This window comes from Apus apus, chromosome W, assembly GCF_020740795.1.
Source record: "Apus apus isolate bApuApu2 chromosome W, bApuApu2.pri.cur, whole genome shotgun sequence".
In the NCBI taxonomy this organism is placed as follows: domain Eukaryota; kingdom Metazoa; phylum Chordata; class Aves; order Apodiformes; family Apodidae; genus Apus; species Apus apus.
The window spans coordinates 5,972,893-5,994,158 of record NC_067311.1 but is presented as its reverse complement, the minus strand read 5'-3'; the positions used below and the strand labels follow the sequence as shown (position 1 = coordinate 5,994,158).

The window sequence follows — 21,266 nt, the reverse complement described above, 5'->3', positions numbered from 1 at the left end:
CTATGGAAGCACCACAGCTGCCATTCAGACCACCTGCTTTCTCCTACCTGCAGCAGGAAGCTGGGCCTACCTCGGTTTCCCCTTGTGAGTCAATTGCTCTTTGTCTCTCAGTCTCACACTCTCTGTCTCTCAGCTTCACTGCCCTTAGCCTGGAGCTGGAGAGTTTCCACGGAAAGCAAAGAGCATAGTAAACTCTGAGCTGGTATCAATCTCCAAAGCACCAATAGAAGGCCAAGTTGATATCTGTGGTGCCAGCTGCTCTCCTGTGTTGAAGAACACAGAGCCCAGCTTGGCTCCAGCGAGGCCAAACAGAAACCAAAAAAAGAAGGGAGAGATAGATAAACACAAGAATTTGCTTAATGAGGGAAAAGGCTTTCTTGGTTTTTCCTTTGTTTCCCCTTTTGTTCTCCAGTAGAGGATTTTTGAGGTATGGCTAACCAGTTAAGTGGCAGCAGCCAATCCCTTTATTCTATAAAAGCCTAGTCCCGTCTTTGGTCGGGGAGATTCCTGTACATTTTTCTTAGAAGGAGTACTGCATCTTCTCCCCTCCAGTGGGGACGCCTGCTCAAGCAGTTACTCCTCGAGAGGTTGAGAGAAAGGGACACCTGGCCGTAGCCAAAGAAAGGGTAAGGAGTATCAAATCCCTATCTATGCGTTCTTAATCGCATCTTCTTCGCTAATTTTAAACATTTAAGACAGTTTTGAGTTTTAAGCTTTGGAACTTTAAGACGTTAGGATCCTTGTAAACATAAAAGACTGCAGTCAGTGTATTATCACATTGCCTATAGGTATTACTTCAATCATTGTTCTAGATCTAGCATACGACCTATTCACGAGGAAGTTGCTAGCGCTCAAACAATTAGCCTTTGTGTAATAGTTGACTATTTGGTTGTGTATTTTATTGTTAAGGTACCTTCTTGTCTTGTTATCCTAATACCCTGTTTTGCTACCCTAATATCCCAACGCTCATGTCATCCGATGTATGCCTTTATAGTCTCATCTTTGGGATCCTTTGCGATTTACAATGAATCTTGGTTCTGTACATACACATCTCGTCTGCTCTCTTGCCCCGTACGGGACACTACCATAGCCCTCCTTGCCAGAAAAGGGATTATCAACAGGGCCTTATCGCACAGCCATTGATAAAGTGCTCCAACAGGACTTGGATGCTTCCAGCACATTGCGCTGTGCCAAAACCACCCTTGCACGGCACGCCGAGTAGCGTCACATACAGTAGTTTCCAAGGTTTTAGCAGCAGCCTACACACCGGCTTTACGTACGTTTGCGTACCACTCACGAAAAGCTCAGAGTTTGCTTCCTACAAGATGCAGGAGACTGCTAAGCGGCTCCAGCATCACGCTTCCAATGACTGGGCAAATCTGTTAACACCGTTAACAGACTGAAACATGCCACATACTTACACTCCAGGGAGGCACCAGTTTAACTTGCAGAACTATTTCCCTCAGTAAGACACGCCAAGACAGAGATGATATCCCCATGATAAATCTTTATTGTGCAACTGCCGCTCAAAGCTTTCATTACCTTCCACAGACACGCCACACACACACACAAACAATCAGACATCAACAGTGGCTAGACTGACGGGCAACAGACAAAATCCATTCGGTGGCCGTTTGTACACGTGCAGCAACTCTCGCGGTGCTAAAATCTTAGCCAGGCGGCCAGCCCAACAGACGGCCACCCAGAATACGTAGATGTTGGCGATAGACAGACTGCCCACCCTCAGGCCCTTCATCCACAACCGTCCGGAATCCATCGGTCAGGCCCAGGCGAGCAGCACGCTTCTTGCCAACAATCTTGAAAGGCCCAAGAAGCTGGAGAAGGAAGCACAAAACCATAAATAAAAAATAATATAAACCAAAAAGCCACACACAAAGAGGGGAGAGGGCAGGAAGGGAAGGAATGGGAGCAGGGAACCACCCGGAGAAACCAGTTAGCCAATTCCTAGCAATTCAACCACTGCGCTTCAAATTACCGTCCGTCCGCCTGCAACCGACGTTTTCCAAGCAAAGCTACAAAGACCGATCATGCACACTACTATAGAGAAAAAAAGAGCTATGCAATTTTTTTCCAAGCTAGATGCTAACGGACTACAAAACAGCCAGAGAAGCTAAGTTTGTCTCTGGGTTAAAGCCCCCATCGTATCTTCAGGCAACGTAAGCAACTCTGGCAGGGCTTTGCCCTTCCTCACCCCTGACCTGCCAAAAACCCCAAGCCCTCTTCTCCGTATTGCAACAACTACTACTACTCTTACTCTAAAACCACGACAACAGGCATCGGACTGGGCTCCAAAACAACACCGCATTTTGCACCTGAAGTACGTACCCATTGCTTTATATCACTGCTTTGAGTCAAAAAGCTCAAGTCCGTTACAAGCTAGAGGCAACGGGTTATAGCGCCAGAAAACCCAAAATAGCCTACTGTGCCCTATCAAGAGGAAAAGGGGGGGTGGGAAAGAGTCTAGTAAATTAGCAAGTAATTACAGGTAGAGTTTAGCGTACAGAAAGCTTCACAGTACTTACAGATTCACCAGAATCTTCCGCTTCCGATAACCTGATAATTGGCTCCTTAGGCATGACTAGGAAACGCGTCGGAGCTTGGGGTGAAAGACCACGGAAGGCAAGGCACTGGAGGAAGAGCAAACAGTTAAAACGTAATTAGCTTCAGAGAAAGGTAACTCAAGCAAATCAATATGCCCCGCTGAACTCGTACAGCAGCAGATTACCAGACGCCCTCAAGGCAAGCCCAAACGATGACTTTTCTTACGCGATATGAATACTTTCTACACGCAGAACACAACACATTTACAGAGCCCCCTCCAGAAGTGGGATTCAGCACGCAAGATGATGGGGGCAAGGAGACGGGCCAGTACTTCAGATTAGCGACCCCCAGTAGGTTTTCATTTGAGTTGGTCATTTCTTAAGCGGTTTCTCTGTTCAACGCGGTCCACGCAGAGGCAGGAGAGGAGACAAACGGCCTAACTGAACCGGCAAAGAATTTAGCAAAGGGGAAGATCAGCGGCCATTCGTTTCCCACGGTACAGGGAGCTCAAGTATCGAACAAAAGCATCATCACAGGAAGCCGGCACGTGCCTAGTAAAAGTCCGTCTTCTACGTCACACGTAAACCCTACCTTCAAAAGCAGAAGACCTCCCCAACTGTTAGCCTTCAGCATTTTAATTTAAAAATTATACAGGATACTAACCGAAAGTTAACAGCGTGTAGGTAACGGCCGACCTTCCCTCCCCCAGTCTAAGCAGCTCACTCTAGTTCCTAGCACACTGTGGTGCGCCAGCATCCGTGAACCTCGCAAGCATGCTGGTATCACGGTCCCACTTCACCACAGAAACAGGGGCTGGGAACCTTTTGCAGCCTGCAGGATAACCCGTTTCTAGGTTTATCTTTTTTAAGAACAATATAGCAAAAGCTGTAACCCTTTGCTTTAATAATTCAGTGTGGGGGCTCAGAACCAAAGCCCAGCACAGCAGAGCTGTGAAATCTCTATGACACTATCACGAGGCACATCAAGACCTACATTTCTCCTATGCAGAGCCAACTCGTTACGGTCACTCCTCAGACGTTCGCCGTTTACCTACCTACCTACCTACCTAGGTATGTACATACACCTGGAATCCCCGAGGAGATTGACTGCGTGTGCTTCTTCTAAGATTTCGAGACTATCACCCTACACGAGGCAGGACCACTCCCACCCCCCGGCAGCAAACTTTGCACGACTTGCAGTGCCAAAGAGATATCACGCGGCAAACGTCTGCGGCTGCCACCAAGTGCGTTGCCGTCAGAGGCCCTCCTCTACGCGCGCGCACGACACGGCGGGGCTTGGGAACAGAGGCGAGCCGGACAGCACCAGCAACCCACTACGCGCCGCGGCAGGCGGAGACGGAGTGGGGGAGCACCGAAAAAGCGCGATGTTTTAGGGATGGTGCAGTAGAGAGCGCCACAACCCAGAGAGGCCCCGTCCGTTGCCCGCCCGCCCTGGCTCCCGCGGCAACGCCGCCACCCGCCCTGCCGGGCACGCGCAACGGGTCCTCGGCTCAGGGCGCCTGCTGAGCGCGGGGGGAGGGGGAGAGGAAGGGAAGAGGAACCGCGCACAGAGCAAAGCCGCGGCTACCTCCTCGTCCTCGTAGATGACGCTGGCGGGGAAGCGCCTTGCCGATGATCTTTCCGAAGGCAGTAGTGGCGCCACCCGGCCGGGCAGCCCGCGCCCCAGGAATCTCGTCAGCCACGCCGACGCCCGTCCTCGCCCCCGCGCTTCCTCCCCTCGGCCAGGCCCTCCGCGGCGCCCCTTGGGCCGCCGGCCGATCCCGCGTCTCGATTGGCTGTCTCGCCTGTCGTTTCCGCTTGTCCCCGCCCCCTTGGCGGTTCCGCCCCCGTCGACCCGGTGCTAATGACACCTATAGAGCCTTTTATGTTGATTTCGATAAAAGTGTTGAATAGAAGTGTTAAAGTAGAACTAGGCCTTTTTGGAAACTTACTGAAGTGAATCTTTCTCATAAGATTAGACTATTGCTTATAGAATTATAAAGGCGACTAGCACATAAGGAGTAAGCAGGATGGCATTGTTTAGCTTAGATAAGGCTTGGAATGTGAGGGTATTGTGTGAGAGAATGTTTAAACAGGAGCTTGCTGAGAAAGCAGAAACGTTGTGCAGACCTCGGCAGATAAACCAGATTCGACTGACTTTAAGGAAAGGAACGCCAGAGGTGAAAAGTGCACAGCGAGGAAGACATACAAGCCTTCATCTCAAAGACCCCCGCCCGCGACCCCCAGGAGACACTGCGCAGACGCAGCAAGGAGGAGTTCGGGGTGGCAACTATGATAACGATTTCCAGGAACTAATTGTAATAACCCCTCCCTATCCCCGGACACCTAATGTATATGCAACAGCATGGATGAATATGTATTCTTTGTGGCATATAACGAGCTTGCCAAGAGCCCTAGGGTGTGCACGTTTGTGGAGGAGCGATCCCCCGTGCACCCAGCGCTGAATAAACATACCTTCTTTATAACCTTATAGGTTGTAAGGCCGTTATTCCGCACGTCAATACTCACTAACAAGCAGGGTCTGGTTGAAGCAGTGAAGGCTGAGGGCAGCCTTGGCTGCAGCAACCATGAGATGGTGAAATTCAGGATCTTGTAGAAACAGAATACCAAGCATGATTATGACCCTGGACCTCAGCAGGACCAACTTTGGCCTTTTCAAGCAATTTCTAGGGGAAATCCCATGGGACAGAGTACTAGAAGGTAAAGGGGCCTGAGATAGTTAACATTCAACAACCACTTATTCCAAGCTCAAGATCAGAGCATCCCAACAGGTAGAAAATCAAGAAAGGGAGCTGCAATTGAGGCCAAGGACAACAGAAAGGGCTTCTTCAAATACATTGCAGACAAAACTAACACTAGAGGAAATATAGGCCCACGGCTGAATGAGGTGGGTGCCCTGGTGACAGAGGATACAAAGAAGGCGGAGTTACTGAATACTTTCTTTGTCTCTGTCTTTATTGCTGGAGCCCCAGGCTCCTGAGTCTCCAGAAGAAGTCAGAATAAAGGAGGAGTTTGCCTTGGTTGATAAGGACTGGGTTACGGATCAATTAAGCAATCTAGACATCCATAAATCCATGAGTCCCGATGGGATGCACCCGCAGGTGCTGAGGGAGCTGGCGGAAGTCATTGCTAGGCCACTCTCCATCATCTTTGGTAAGTTGCGGGGAACAGGAGAGATGCCTGAGGACTGGAGGAAAGCTAATGTCACTCCAGTCTTCAGAAAGGGTAAGAAAGAGGACCCAGGTAACTATAGACAGGTCAGCCTCACCTCCATCCCTGGAAAGGTGATGGAACACCTTATCCTTGGTGCTGTCTCTAGGCATATCAAGGATAAGAGGGTCATTAGGAGCAGTCAACATGGATTTACCAAGGGGAAGTCATGTTTAACCAACCTGATAGCCTTTTATGAGGACATAACGAGGTGGATAGATGATGGTAGTGCCAGTGGATGTGGTTTATCTTGATTTCAGTAAATCATTTGACTTTGTCTCCCACAGCATCCTCACAGCTAAACTGTGGAATTGTGGTCAGGATGATCGGGTAGTGAGGTGGACTGTGAACTGGTTGAAGAAAAGAAGTCAGAGAGTTGTGGTCAATCGAACAGATTCTATTTGGAGGCCTGTATCTAGTGGAGTCCCTCAGGGGTCGGTACTGGGACTGATACTATTCAATGTTTTCATCAACGACCTGGATGAGGGAACAGAGTGTACCCTCAGCAAGTTTGCTGATGACACTAAACTGGGAGGAGTGGCTGACACACCAGAAGGCTGTGCTGCCATTCAGTGAGACCTAGATAGGCTGGAGAGTTGGGGCAGGGGGAGAAATTTAATGAAATACAAGGGCAAGTGCAGTGTCTTGCATCTGGGAAAGAACAACCCCTGTCCTGGCACACAGAAGGATGACCATGAGCCAGCAATGTGCCCTTGTGGCCAAGAAGGCCAATGGCATCCTGGGATGTATTAGAAGAAGTGTGGTTAATTGTGGTGGGTTAAGACACAGACTCCAGGGTGAGAAGCAATGGAATCGTTTATTTTGAGAAAATACCCACCACATATAAAGAATCTGCAACAATATTCAAAGGCTCTGAGGGAAAAAGGGAAAAGGCATGGAGCACGGCAGACAGTTCTACCACTTGAGTGGAACCTTCCACTGTAATTATTGATGATTGCCAGTCCTTACCTGTTTCTGGCTGCCAAATCACCACAGCCTTGTGTGATCACCCTGAGCCATCAACAAACATTGTATGGGCACTTTGCAGTCGTATCACAGATGCCAATAAATGAAGCTGCAAAGGCAGATCTGACAAAGAATGAAGCAACTTGTGCCATGGGAGAGAAAATTTAGAAATGTTTAAATAATCAGCGAGGGCAGCTTGCAATGACAGTGATTCATGTAAAAATGTGTCAAAGACCTCCTTAGTGAATGGGAAATAAATACAATCAGGATCCTTTCCTGACAGTTGCTGAATTCTCAACCTGCCTCAGGAAATCACATTGATGACCATGTCTGTCCTGGTTTGAGCCAGGATGAAGCCACTTTTCCTTTTACTGATTTTTTTTCCTTCAGTAAGTGTTTCAGCTTGGACTGATAACAAACGCTGGAATGTTTGTGTAACTACCGAGACTCCGAGGTCATGTCTTTGCCGGCTCAGGCACTACCGGGAGATCTATGACCCCCCCCGTAGGGGAGGCTGAATTAGACAGACAGCAAAACTGGCCAGATGTATTCCATTCCATATATCTACATAAGTTGTGAGTGGATGTAAGGGCCGTTTATGGTTTTATCCCGGGGAGAGATTGTGCTTAGAAATAGAATAGAAACAAATATTAGAGCTTACAGTCCCGGCAGGCTGCACGCAACAGAAACGAGCAGGCTGCACGTGGCGGCATCTGCAGCTTTAAGATGGTGGCGGCAGGCCGTAGCCGGGTCTAGCTGCAGGCATCTTCTTTTCTTCCCCGATAGAAGGAGGCAGAGAGCCTTTTGGGGAGATTTACAGTTCTTTTAGGATTTCTTGAGGCAGTGAGGCTAGCAGGTGCTGAGCTCACGGGTCCTGCTTTTATATGTACAGCTCTTTCAGATTTCCCCTTTTGGAGTCTCAAGTGGTGACCAAGCCACTGTAGCTGAGATCTGTGGCGCTTTCTCCTCTTCTTTCCGGCACCAATGGGTGCAGGTAGGTCGATAATGTCTGAAATGAAATGTAGTGTTGTTTTTGCATCTTAGTGTTAGAAGCATATTGTTGGGGTTCTGTTTTGTTTGGTGTTCTTTTTATATACCCTAGGGTTAGGAATATAATAGTTTAAGAGAGAAGTGAGGTATCTGCCCAATCCAATGACACCTAGGAGTGGTTTACAGTCCAAGAAACTGAGCTCCATCTGGGGGATCCGAACATGGAGAAGGATTTATGGCCCAAGATAAGACCGAACAAAGCCATTTCTATCTTGCTCCTCGGAGCAGGATGACACCAGTAAGTGTAGATCATTTTGATGATTGGGAAAACAGCCAAGGGGGCAAGAAAGGTCAGAATTATACCTTACAAGGTAAAAAGTAAACTGCTAGAATGGAATGTGTAAACAGGGGTGGGAAACTTATAGGATAATTTGAAGCGTCGGATAGGCTGTAAACCTTGAACTACCCAGCCAGTGGGGAAACAGGGGAGGGAACTTTGCGTCGGGAATAGGGAATATAAACTGTTATTCACCTTACTATGGGTGTGCCTACTTGTTTAGGTCACCCATTCTTGCAAGAATGTAAATAAACTGTGCTCCGCTGAAGGATCTGTGTGGGCCTGTTCATTGGCGCGACAAACATTTCTCACAATCAGTAGCAGGCAGACCAGCAACAACAACCCAAGCTAGGTAAGCAGTCCTTTTATAGCTCTTATTCCAGTCTCCAATTGGTGTATTTTCTGATCCATTTATTTGCATATAGTTTCGGCCAATCAGGTAGCTACTTTAGCTAGCTGCAGAGTCCAATCTGGGACTTAGCAGCAGTCTGTCCTTGACTTGTCCAGACTTGTCCGTGAGTTGTCCAGGCTTGTCCTTGACTGAGTGATGGACAGTTCCTGGTGCAGCCTTTTTGTCTCCTTTATGAGGTGAATAGTTCTTTATGAGAGATCCCCTTGGTGAGGGGTAAAACCCTCACACATAGATAACTATAATAATCCCACATGTGCACATTCACTCACACAAAGGGAAAGCCTCCCCCTCAGATACCCAGAATCACTTGCCCAATAGTGGCAAGGCTCACTCAAAGATATAGCTAAAAGAATTATAACTCACCAAAGATGAGGTCACTCAATCTCAAGAAGTTTCCTTAGGTAGCATCCCAACATAAGGGGTAGGCTTCTGCACAACCCCACTGCTCCCAGGGAAAACCCAACCAACTTCCTACCAGGGTACTCTGTATTTATGGACTGTCAGATCTGACTTGTGGTCATTCATTCATTCGTCTACCTGGACCAAGACACCCCATTGGCTGAGGACCCTGTTTGTCAACAGAAGGTCCCACCCCAGCAATCCTCAAATTGCCTGCCCAAAGCAGGTGCCACTCTCCTGGCAGTTCCACAGCCCAGCAAGGGGTAAGACCAGAAATCAGTCTCAGCCACCTAGTCTGACCCAACAAAGGTGGGCCCACCAGGGGTTCTTTTGCTGGCTCGAGAGCTTAACAGATAATATAACAAACCCCAGCGGCAGGGGGGGGGTGCATGAGTGCTCTGCCACAGAGGCTCAAACAAACCATTTCACAAGCCACTTTGATGGCGCTCTGACGGTGTCCTAGCTCTGGCCCTGTAGACAGTGCAGCACAGTGTGGCCCAGGTCAGCCCCCAACCAGCCTGCAGCCTGCTCCCCTTGCTGTCTGTGTCCAGGTGGGTTATCAACCCAGATGCACTCCATTGATGGCAGCTGAGGTCTGCTCTCCCAGCAGGCAGCTGGATATCGTGTCTGCCCAAGGTAGGTGTGGCAGTATACCTGGGGCCAGGAAGAGACATGAAACATATGGTCTTCTCCAGCCAGAGCTTGCGTGCTCCCCTCCAGCTCCGGCCCACCTGCTGCCTCAATGGGACCACAGAGATTTGTGCCGCTTCCCAGGCAAAACCCACTGTCTTGCATTTGCAAGCGCAGCAGCAGGTCTGGGGCTGGATACAAAAGGTCTTGTGGGTATGCTAGGTTTGGCCACTCATGTCTTAGTGAGTTGTTGCAGGCTTCCTCTGGGTGAAGGGGAGGCTGGAGAGGAAAGGAGGCAGTTTAAAAGCCGACATATCCAGGTCACTTGTCAGTCGTTCTGCTCTGTTGCACAGGTGAGGGATCTGGCTCCTGGGTGGCTGAGTGAAACATCCGGAGGTTGGGCAGGACCAGGGCCTCACCTGTCAAACGTGTCTGGGGCATGGAAAGACAGATGTCTTAAAACAGGGAAGAGCCATTGTGAGGGTAGTCATGCTGAAAGCAATCTGAATAAGTTAATTTCCAGAGTAGGGCCACCCTTTAACTTCTTGTACAGAAGTGGGAGGTAGAGGGAAGGAGGTCTGTGGTTTGGTGTTACTGGGATTGTTGGCTGCCAAGCGCTTGCAGGACAGTAAAAGGAGACGCACTCATGTGTGCTTCTAGACTCTGAACTTTAACAGTTTAGAGACATGGGGATTTTGGTGGTCCCTTCCCTTTCCCCTTCCCCTTCCCCTTCCCTCCTCATAGCTCATGCAGCATCTAGACCTGGCTTTGCATCAATATAGGTCCCGTGCAGCCCGCCGAAGTGTCTGCGGTCCCAGTGGGTGCACATAGCCAAAGGGCATCCGTGCCTGCTGTGCCGCTGACAGCAAGGCTGACATGCAGAATCAAACTTCACAACTTCAGGAAGGTTTATAAAATAGGTATGTTTATTGCGGCGCTGGGTGCAAGGGGGAATCACTCCTCCTAGCTTGCACACCCTGCATTGGTAAAGCTCTATTTTTATCTATCAGTTACATACATATTCATGAGGTCATGATACATATTCATTATTTCCCAGAATAGGTGTTGCTTATACTAATTATTTCCCTGAAATAATTTACATACGTCTCTGCCTAATTCCACATGCGCAGTGCCGTCTGGTGGTCATGGGCCGGGGTCTTTGGGATGAAGGCTCAAGGTCTTCCTCGCAGTTAACTTCTAACATAAGGCAGTTTAGCTGAGCTGGTAACAGCAAGTCCAGCTGCAGCTGGATTCTGCTTAGCCAAGGGAAACTTTTACACCACAGACAAGAGACTCCTACTCCCCTTATCTAAGGCATGCAGCACATCTCGGCTTTCTGTTGTCTGCTAAAAAGTCTTAACCCATATTTACCCAATTCAACCCTTCCTTTTCTTTCTCTTAGTGCAAATTCTTTTGCTCAAACAATGCCCTCCCCTTCAATGTTTTTGCAAAATACTTCCCACTTTTGACCTTCTGCTGAAGACGAATTTCTTCCACTCCTCATAACTAGTCCTTGTCTGCTTACACATGCACGTGAAACATTTCAGCATAACAAAAATTATTATACCCAATAACAATAAAATCATTAATCCTGCAATGAATTGCTTTAGCCACTTAAGATTAGGAAGCCATGAGGTTAGTTTGTCCCACAATTCTTCAAATCCATAAGAAGTGTCATCCTGACTTACTTGATGCAGGAGTTTTGTTTGCTCCCAGATTTCTGCTAAGTCTGTAGCAATCCTGCCACACATCTATACACATACAACTTGTGTTAAGCACTGTACAGACCCCTCCTTGTGATGCTAACAACATATCTAATGCCATGTGGTTTTGAAGTACAACTTGAGATAGACTAGAAACTTCAAGTTGTAAGGCTTGTATAGCATCTACAGTTTTCAATCTTTTCTATCACTGCTGAAATATTCACAAGGGTCTTTTCTAATTCACTTACTCCTAACCATGGGAGAAACCACCTAACAAAGCTATGAAATGCAGTGAGTCTGTCAGCAATAGCATTGGGGGCTCTTTTGGTTTGCTTAATAAAGATTCTTACCCATCCAGTTTGATTATGTATCTTATCAATAACGGTTATATTAGGGGCCAGAATTCCTGAGGTACATACTCCTTTTCATCCAAGGGGCAACATTTTAAAAGCACGCCTTCCACATATCCAATACCAGCCCACTTTGTGGTTTCTGGGGTGTTGGCCAGACAACTGGAGGGTTTGTGTTATTTTTCTTATATTTTTGTGGAATTCCCAGGTCAAATGTTGGAAGCCCATAACCTCTATAAGAACTGCACCCTTCTGTGATTCCAACTTCTGTAGTCATATCATTTTTACAATAAGGGCCTGTTATACTCACTTCTTGCCCTCTCGTGATAGTATCTAAATAACTCTGTATACATGTGAAATTATAGCCTCTAAGGACTTGTTCTACAGGGAGATTTTGTTGGAGGGACAAGTTAGCACTTTCCCATTCTGATTGAATAACTCCTTGGAATCCATGGCCCTTCTGTGTTTCAATGACTATGATGTCAGGTGCTTCAATGAGGTCATCTGGGATAGGAATTCCCACATATCCTAGTGGTTCTGAGAAATGCCTTGGTAATTTAGAACAAACCCAACAATCATTTCTGTGGACTATGTCTGTAATGTTTTGTACCATGGCCAGATGGAAATTTTGGTTCCAAGAGAGTTCTTGCAGAAACTGACTAGTGGCTGTTATAAATAAATCACCATATACTCATATTAAAATTATCCTAATTATCCATCATCCTTTTCCCATGATTGGTCCCAAAACAATTTAAACTTTCATTGTGGTTTCTTCTGGAGATGCAGCTTGAGAGGTCTTGTTGTCTCTGTGGTCCACAAGTCTCTCAGTGTCTTTTTCACCCTAGAGTAGTGGATCCAAGCTGCTTGTTCACTGATCTTGATCACAGCGTGGATTGTCAGCAAAACCTGGAAAGGACCTCCTTGTCAGATTGGATATTTGTGGGTTTAGGTAGAATCCCAAATACCTTTTCTAAGAAGCAAACCGTGTTTTCACCATTTGCCTTAGAAACAGCTTTGGCACAGGTCAATCCTGACACCACTTCCACAATCAAAATGATATATTGTGTTTCCTGATCTTCGGAAGGGACCGATGTAGTCCACCTGCCATGTGGACCACAAGGGTTTTCCTTCCCTGATATGCAGAGTGTCAGTTGTTAGGGGATGTTCCCCAAGTCTAATTTTGCAAAGATCACATGAGGAAATAACTGTTTTGCACTGCTCACGGGTGACAGGCCACCCACGGGCTTGTGCCTCTTTGTATAGGTCAAAGATTCCTGAATGGCCCCTCTTACAGTGAAGCCATTCAAGCAATGTTTTCCATTCCTGATTTTCTCCTTCTGTGATGGCTAATCGGATTTCCTTCACATCAATCCTAGCTAGTTATTCCACTTACTGGCTTCATCTTTTAGAGCAGCTTGGTGTGAAGGTACCCATCCTACATGAAAATTAGGATTCTTTTTGGCAATTTTCAGAATTTGTTGCCACTTCTCTTTATGCCAGACAGGCACCGTGTTAATTTCCCAATTATTACTTTCCCAGAAAGGAATCCATTCCACACAGCCCTTAAAAACCGCAAAGGAATCTGTGTAAATGTACACAGCGTCCTTGGAGGCTTTTTCTTTTAGGAAAACATTAAGAACAGAATGCAGTTCTCACACCTGGGCACTGCCCTTATCTTGGTTTATGATTTGTTCGCCTGTGGAAGGTTTAACTGCGGCAGATTTGAACAACCAAGTTTTCCCTTCTCTTCGGGATGAAGCATCTGTGAACCAAGCATTAACCATTTCACTTCTATATTTTGGGGCTTCTTTGATAGGACTGGGAACTTTCATTATCAAATCCTTTTCATTTGTAGATTCAATTTGTTCCTGGATTTTCAATTGTTTATCTGGGCCTTCTTCAAGTTGGAACAGTCCAGAATAGTACTCAATTTGACTATACCATTTTCTGATTGTACCCCTTTGGGATATTCCTTCTGGAGGGGCCTTTCCAGATAGTACTTGGTTAACTACCTTGAAAGGGCCTTGAAGAATTACTTTTTGTTTTTTAATGATCTTGCTGATTTCTTTTAGTGCTGTACACACTGTTAGCAATCCCTTTTCCAGAACAGAGTATCGTTTTTCTGAATCCTTCAATGACTGAGAGTAAAAGCCAATTGGTCGAGTACTCCCAGTAGGTCCCTGTTGCCAAAAATGATATGATAAGGCACTGGCTGCAAACCCCCACTCTATTATTATTGGATCCTCCGGGTGAAGGGGCCCCAGAGTTTGGTATGTCTGCGCCTCCAATAATAATAGTTCAAGGGCCTCATCATGAGACTGATCCCATTCCCAGTGACGATTCTTCTTTAATAGATCAAAAAGAGGATGTGCTATGATGGATAGGTCTGGGATATGCTTTCTCCAATACTGGAAGGTTCCTAGTATTCCTTGTAGTTCTTTCTTATTGGTGGGTGCCTTTATCTCTCCTAGGTAAGATAAAGTATCAGAGGGAATATTCCAGGTCCCCCCCTTCCACCTTATTCCCAGAAATTTTGCCTCTTGGGATGGGGGTTGCCTTTCCTCTTCAGGGATTTCTATTTGCATGCCTATTAAATGCTTAATTATGGCATCATAAGCTGCTTTTACCTCCTCCTCACTCTGGCCCCCTACCAGCACATCATCTATGTACTGATAGACTTTTACCTTGGAATTATTTCTGATTTCTGGAATGTTTTCCAGTTCACACGCAAGCGCGTGATGAGCTAGTGCGGGTGAGTGTTTATATCCCTGGGGCAACCTTGGGAAAGTGTACTGCACCCCGTCCCAAGTAAAGGCAAAATACTTTTGGTCCTCAGGATCAATAGGGATTTGGAAGAACATATCCTTTATGTCCAGGGAGGCCAGCACTGGGTGTGCTGCTTCCTGGATTTCTAGCACCAGATCAGCAATGTTAGGTACAGCAGCTGTGAGTGCATCTGTATTGGCATTCAGTTTCCTGTAGTTGACTGTCATTCTCCATTTACCATTGGGTTTTCTTACAGGCCAAATTGGGGAGTTAAATGGTGAATGACAGGGCACAATAATGCCCTTTTGTTTTAAATCAGAAATTACTTCTTTGATGCCTTCCTTAGCAGCGACAGGAATGGAATATTGTCTCACATTCGTGATCCTGCTTTGTGGCAGACGGGGAGCACGTTGTAGCAACCTCAGCTTTAGTGTGGGTGTGCCAAAATTCCAGTAGTGACTCTTGTCATCTCTCCACGCTCGGCCCACGAGAACATCCATTCCTAACAAATTGTAAGGAATGTCACCCACAGTCATTTCAGTCCGATTTGGTTCTTCTTCTCCTGGTAGATTTAAAGTGACTTTAGCTGTTTTTTGTAAAGCAGAGTTGCCGAATGCTCCACTTACATATATTGGCTTTTTAGCTGGTTTAATACCACATTGTTCAGCTACATCGGCTTTCAGCGTGGAAATTTGTGCTCCTGTGTCTACCACAAATGTTACAGGATAACGTCTTGGCCCAACAGCACAAGTAAGCTCCAAGTCCCCATTTTTGTTTTGAACTAATCGTAGTACATCCTGCCAATCTTTTGGAGGATTGGAAGCTTTAGGGCCTGATTGTTTGTCATTTTCCTGTTGATCATTTTCATTTCCTGTGTCAAGATTTTGTTTTTCCTCTCGCCCCCCCCCCCCCGTCTTTTTGTCTTTCTTTTTGATTTCTTTTTCTTGGCAGAAGGAGGGCTATTTAGTTTCCCGACTTGTTGGGTTTTTCTCTGGATCTCTCTCTTGAATTAGACCTTGAGCTGGGCTTTTTAGGCCATTTTTCTATTAGTGTTTTTAGATGATGGTAGGTATAATTCTGAGACAAAAGCTCAGATGGGATGCCCATATGTCTGGCTTCCTCCTTAAGCCTAGCGTAGGGCCCTTTGTTATCACCTCGAGATGAAGCACTTTTGTTTTCAGGGTACTGGCTTTTACGGGTGCTGTTTGGCTTTCTGTTGTTTTTAGATCTATCCACGACTGTCCAATCACCCCGTGATTTCTCCCGCTGCTTAGGAGGTTCCCGGGGTGGCCTGGCAGCCACATCAGCATAGGAGGGTCGAGTCTTTTGTCTGGCTGCAGAAGGCTTGGGAACATATTCAGAATCAGATACATCATCATATTCCTTGCCGTAATCTACCAATTCTTTGGCCAAATCAGACCATGTAAATCCTCGCAGATCTCCATTTTCAAGCTTATGTTTGATTTGCATGGCTACATCTTTAAATGACCGAGGGAGCCCCCTGATTAAAACCTTCATTCTTTCTGGTTTCACTCGAAGATTCATAGGACTTTCTTGATCTGGTATTAAATCATGGTCATAAATAATTTGAATTACAGCAGCTTTTTGGACATTGTCCATAAGGTTAGAATAGCCCCCCCGAAGAGCCCTCGGCTCTCCTCGGCTAGCGGGATCACTTGAGGGACCAGGGGTGCCCCTTATCTCCAGTTGTTAGAACAATTCCGGGTCCCCAGAACCCTCTAGCTTCTTGTTCACTCAACATGATATCGTCTCCTCCTGCGAGGGACACTCTCATTACATATTCAATTTCGGTCTCAGATAGGAGCCTGCTGTATTGTTTTTTAATTTTTGCCAATTCTAGTGGTGTATAAGATACTTCCTTAACTACCACATCTTTCTTCCTACCAGTGTCTCTGTCAAGAGAAAAAGAAGTTCTCACAACCAGGCACAGTTGTTTATGCTCTGTTCTCTCCTCCTCCTCAGAACTGATATTGTGAGAAGATAAATTAGTTGGGACTTTGTCCATATTTGTGGAAAGTCGGTGGACATATTTTTCCAATTCGCCAATCCTTTGAGTGCTATTGTGAACATCTATCTCCAAATTGCTAATCCTTTGAGTGCCATGTGTCATGAAGTCCTTAACTGCCTTGTGTAATATCTTAAAATCTGCCCTTAGTCCCTCCTCCTGCTCCTTGGAGAGGGGAGGCTGCAGCTGCGCGGAAGCTTGCTGCTCTTGCGGCTGTGGCTTTGATTCCAAAATCGGGCGCTGCTTTTCCATCCCAAAATGAAAACTCACACATTTTCTATCTGATTGCTCAGAGTTTACGGGCTTACATTTCTTTAGTGTATTAGAGTCATCCGAGATCTCAGTATCCTGACTACCAGAACCTGAGGAATCCTCGCAATTAGCGAGTTCCCCACATCTATCACCTGGGCAAGACAGGGTGGCACCAGTTCTCCTCTCCTTTCCCTGCTTTCTTAACCCTTCAATCTTTCGCTGCAACCCTTCAATTCTTTGCTGTAACCCTTCATTCTCTTGCTGCAACCCTTCAGTTCTTTGCTGTAATCCTTTATTCTTTTGCTGTAACCCTTCTGTTCTTTGCTGTAATCCCTCCTTTGCTTGCTGCACCACCATGGCCAGGACAAAGAAATTTTGGGCATTGATGAAATCAAGCCCGTGTTTCTTAATCTCCTTTTTAAACTCTTTAGACAGAGGAGTACCATCTTCCAAAGTCATGATGTAATTTGCGAGTCTACTGAGGTCTCCCCCCATGTAGGCATCATAAATCACTTTGTACTGCTCCCTCTGTATAGCGTACCCGTGCCTCTTAAGGTGCTCCCAAAAGGGACGCACAAATGCACATTTTTGCAATTGCTCCTCAAAACTAGGGGGAGGTGAAAATGGCCCCTCCTGAACTTCAGTGCTTTCCTCACAAATTTCATTTTCTGCATTTTCTGCACCAGCACTTATAGCATCTGTATCACCTATATCCCCCTTGGTAACCATTTTCTCTCTTTCTTTCTCTCTTTCTTTCTCTCTTTCTCTCTTTCTTTCTTTCTTTCTTTCTTTCTTTCTTTCTTTCTTTCTTTCTTTCTTTCTTTCTTTCTTTCTTTCTTTCTTTCTTTCTTTCTTTCTTTTTACTTCACAAATTAAGCAATTTCAGAGCATGGGGGGCTTCTAACGACCCCTGTTACCCACTTCTGACACCAGATGTCACAAACCAGTACTGGGGGGCTACCGGCTGTCAGGATACTTTTGTGACTCCCCCTCCAGATGTGCAGGGGTTTGTGAATAAGACTGAGGGTCACACGTGGCGCTGCCTCTCACGGAGGAACAGCCACCACGGGACCGTATTTCAGGGTGGTAGTTAGAAAGCACCCCCCCACGCTCAGAAATTGTCTCTAATACCAAGGTTTACTCCACAAACTAATCGGTTTATTAAGGGTTAACACAAACCGAGGGATGATGTTTAGGGAAAATGCAAATGTAAATGGCTACCAGGGATATAAATATGTATATAGTGAGAAAGTGTCCTTTAGGGAGGCAATGCAAAAGGTCCGGTGCTTTTAAGGGAGAGGGTTAAGGACCAAAGGGAGGAGGGAAGGAATATGTGTGTGTGTGTGTGTGTGTGTGTGTGTGTGAGGTGATGATACCCTCCGGCTTGTCCCCGACAGCTCTGTTCCCAGCAGCAGTGGCAGTCGGTGGCCCCTTCTCGCCAGGCAGGATGTCAGGTCCGTGGTATCGGAGGGGCAGCCTCTCGGCAGCGGGTGCAGTGGCCATTGGTTTCCCCTCAAGCGGCAGCAACATGGGGAGGGGGCTCCGGCCCCCACCCCAGGGCTCAGGACCCTGGCACGCTTGGCGCTGAGGCTCAGGCTGGACCCGGGGCAGGCAGGCAGGCAGGGTCCCAGCATCAGTGTCCGCGACGGGGGGGTGTCCCACGCAGAAAGCGTCCAAACGAGCCTCAGGGAGGAGGGAAGGGCCCACCTGCTGCACTCGCTGCCTTTGATACCCCTGTGACCCACCTGTCCAGTCAGTGTCACTGTCCAGAGCCAATGAGTGTCCATGAGCCCCAAGTTAGGGCGGTGACTACCAGGGGCACAGGATGGCTTGTCGCCCATCCTTTCTGTCCCGGACCACATTTGTTGTTTTGGGTTCAGTTGTCCTTGAGAAGCAAGTCTGTTTTAGTCCGTTAGCTGGGAATAATCAGGAGAGGCCTTCACTGGCTTAAAAGGCATTTTGTTTAGACTTATGTGGGGAAGAAAAGAACAGTTTCCCACACCTCCCCACTTTGGTTCCAGCGGTGAACCTGTAAAGGTCTTAACATATACATAATCACCTGGTAACAAATTATTAATTGATTCATCTAAGCCCCTTTGATCTAGTGCCTAGCACTTGCTGGTTTATTTTCTTTAGTTGTTTCTGTGGAGAAATAACATACTGGGGTAAACTCTCCTCACCTGACTGAGGAGTATTTTCCATGGGTTGGGTTGAGTATGGCTGCCTATACATTATCTCAAATGGGCTCAGATTTTCTTTTGGTTCGTGGTTTAGCCCTTATTCTCAATAAGGCTAAAGGTAAAGATTGTGGCCAGGGAAGGTTGGCTTCCTGTCCCAGTTTCACAATTTGTTGTTTTATTAGGTGGTTCATTTCCTCCATCTGATCACTTGCTTAGGGTCTATAAGGGGGTATGCAGTTGCCAATCTTTGCCCAAGACCTGGCTTACTTGTTGAACTACTTTAGCACAAAAATATGGTCCCCTATCAGAGGATATTCCTGCCGGTACCCCAAAGCATGGTACTATTTCATGTAACAACATTTTAGTTATCTTTCTTGCTTTGTTGGTTCTGCGTAGGATTGCTTCTGGCCAGCCTGAAAAAGTGTTAACACCAATAGGTATCAAAACCCCATTTTCCTTGGTAGTTCTGAGAAATCAATTTGCCACTGCTGCCCTGAAAAATTTCCTCTACCAATTGTCCCCAATTGCACACGATAATTATTTCTGGGGTTATTTTGCAAGCATATTTCACACTGCCATGAGACTTGCTTCACAGTGCTGTACAGGTTTTGGGCTATTATTTGCTTGTTCAAAGATTTATACAAGGCCTCAGCTCCCCAGTGAGTCTTTCTATATTCTGCCATTACTAGAGCCCATAATAAGGCAAAAGGCACTATTAATCATCCATCTGATGTTCCAGCCCACCCATTCTCTGAAATTTTTCCCTCCAAATCCTCTATCAATTTTAGATCCTTCTTTGAATATTTAGGTTTTATATCAGTTTGGATTTTACTGTCTGGGACCAAAGTTGTGGCCACAGCATTCCCCACTTCAGCTATCCATTGTGCCTCCTGGTCAGCCATCATGTTTCCAATTTCCTGGTCAGTACTCCCCTTCTGGTAGGCTTTACAGTGCATAATCACCACTCTCTTAGGCAATTGTATGGCATCCAAAAGCTTTAGGATTTCATCAGCATGTTTGATTCATTTCCTTTGTGCAGTCAATAGTCCTTGCTCCTTCCATACAGCTCCATGGGCGTGAACTACACCAAATGCATACTTGGAGTTAGTCCAAATGTTAATTTTCTTTCCTTTTGCCAATTCTAAAGCTTGGGTAAGGGCGATGATCTCTGTTTTCTGAGCTGAGGTACCTGGAGGTAAGGCATTGGACTCTATTATCCAGTTGATGGTAGTCACTGCATATCCAGCCTTACGTGTCCCTTGCCGAATGAAGCTGCTCCCATCGGTGTACCAGGAGTCCTCTGCGTTGTCCAGGGGTTCTTCCTTCAGGTCAGGCTGACTTGAGTACACTGCCTCAATAGTCTCAAGGCAATTGTGTGTTACAGGTTCTCCAAGGGTGCCACTAAGAAAAGAGGCTGGGTTGACAATATTAGTCACTACTATTTCAACGTCATCTTGCTCCACCAAGATTGCCTGGTACTTGAGAAACCATTGTGGTGACAGCCGATGCCCCCCTTTTTGTTCAAGCACTGCAGAGACTGTGTGGGAGACTAGCAGTTATTTTCTGTCCCATAGTGAATTTACGAGCCTCTTGGATGTTAAGGACGACTGCAGCTACCGATCGCAGGCAGCTAGGCCATCCTTTGCTTACTTCATCCAAATGCTTGGACAAGAATGCCACGGCTCTCTTGTAGGGATCAAGCTTTTGTGCTAGTACTCCCAGGGCCACTCCCTGTTTCTCATGGGAAAATTGCCAAAAGGGCTTTGAGACATCTGGCAGCCCTAAAGCAGGGGCTTTCATTAATTCCTGTTTGAGTTGCTGGAAGGCCCTTCGTGTTTTACCTCTCCATGTTATTGTGGACCGATTCCTTTTTATCCATTTATATAGTGGCTTTACTAAAAGTCCATAATTATAAATCCAAAGAGGACACCAACCTGTCATTCCCAAAATGGTCCGTAGTTCTTTTACTGTTTGTGGTAGAGGTGTCTGAAAAATGGCCTCTTTTCGCTTCGTTCACTGTCCTCCGGAAATCTCATATCCCAGATAGATAACTTGCTGTTGGATTAACTGCACTTTCTGTGGAGAGACTCGATACCCATTAAGGCCCAAGAAGTTCAAAAGATTCACAGTCCAGCTTATACAGTTTTCTCTAGTTTTGGTTGCAACTAACAAGTCATCCACATACTGCAATAGAATTCCTTCTGTATCAAGGGTTTCCCATTTCTCAAGTTCTTTTGCTAGCTGATTTCCAAAAATAGTGGGGCTGTTTTTAAACCCTTGAGGCAATACTGTCCCAGTTAGCTGAGACTTTCTTCCAGTATCTGGATTTTCCCTCTCAGAGGCAAACAGACGCTGACTTTTGAGGCTAAAGGTAGGCAGAAAAATGCATCATTTAGGTCCAACACAGTAAACCAAACTAATTCATCCCTTAGCTTAGTTAACAGTGTATATAGGTTAGCTACC

At 46.4% G+C, this 21,266-nt stretch overlaps 1 protein-coding gene across 25 annotated transcripts in view; it reads right to left on the bottom strand.

The window, feature by feature from the left end:
- Positions 1–1,487: 1,487 nt before the first annotated feature.
- LOC127395203 (adenosine 5'-monophosphoramidase HINT1-like) overlaps positions 1,488–21,266 on the bottom strand; it is a 213,788-nt gene continuing 194,009 nt past the window's right edge. For 22 of the 25 annotated variants that reach the window (XM_051641798.1, XM_051641796.1, XM_051641801.1 and 19 more), the window contains 2 exons: positions 2,544–2,648; positions 1,488–1,835 (listed from right to left, as the gene is read on the bottom strand). In XM_051641798.1, coding sequence (XP_051497758.1) covers positions 1,671–1,835; positions 2,544–2,648 — 270 coding nt within the window. In that variant the 3' untranslated portion in view covers positions 1,488–1,670. The remainder of the gene's footprint in view (positions 1,836–2,543; positions 2,649–21,266) is intronic. The other 3 variants (XM_051641806.1, XM_051641807.1, XM_051641824.1) reach the window with 3 other exon arrangements.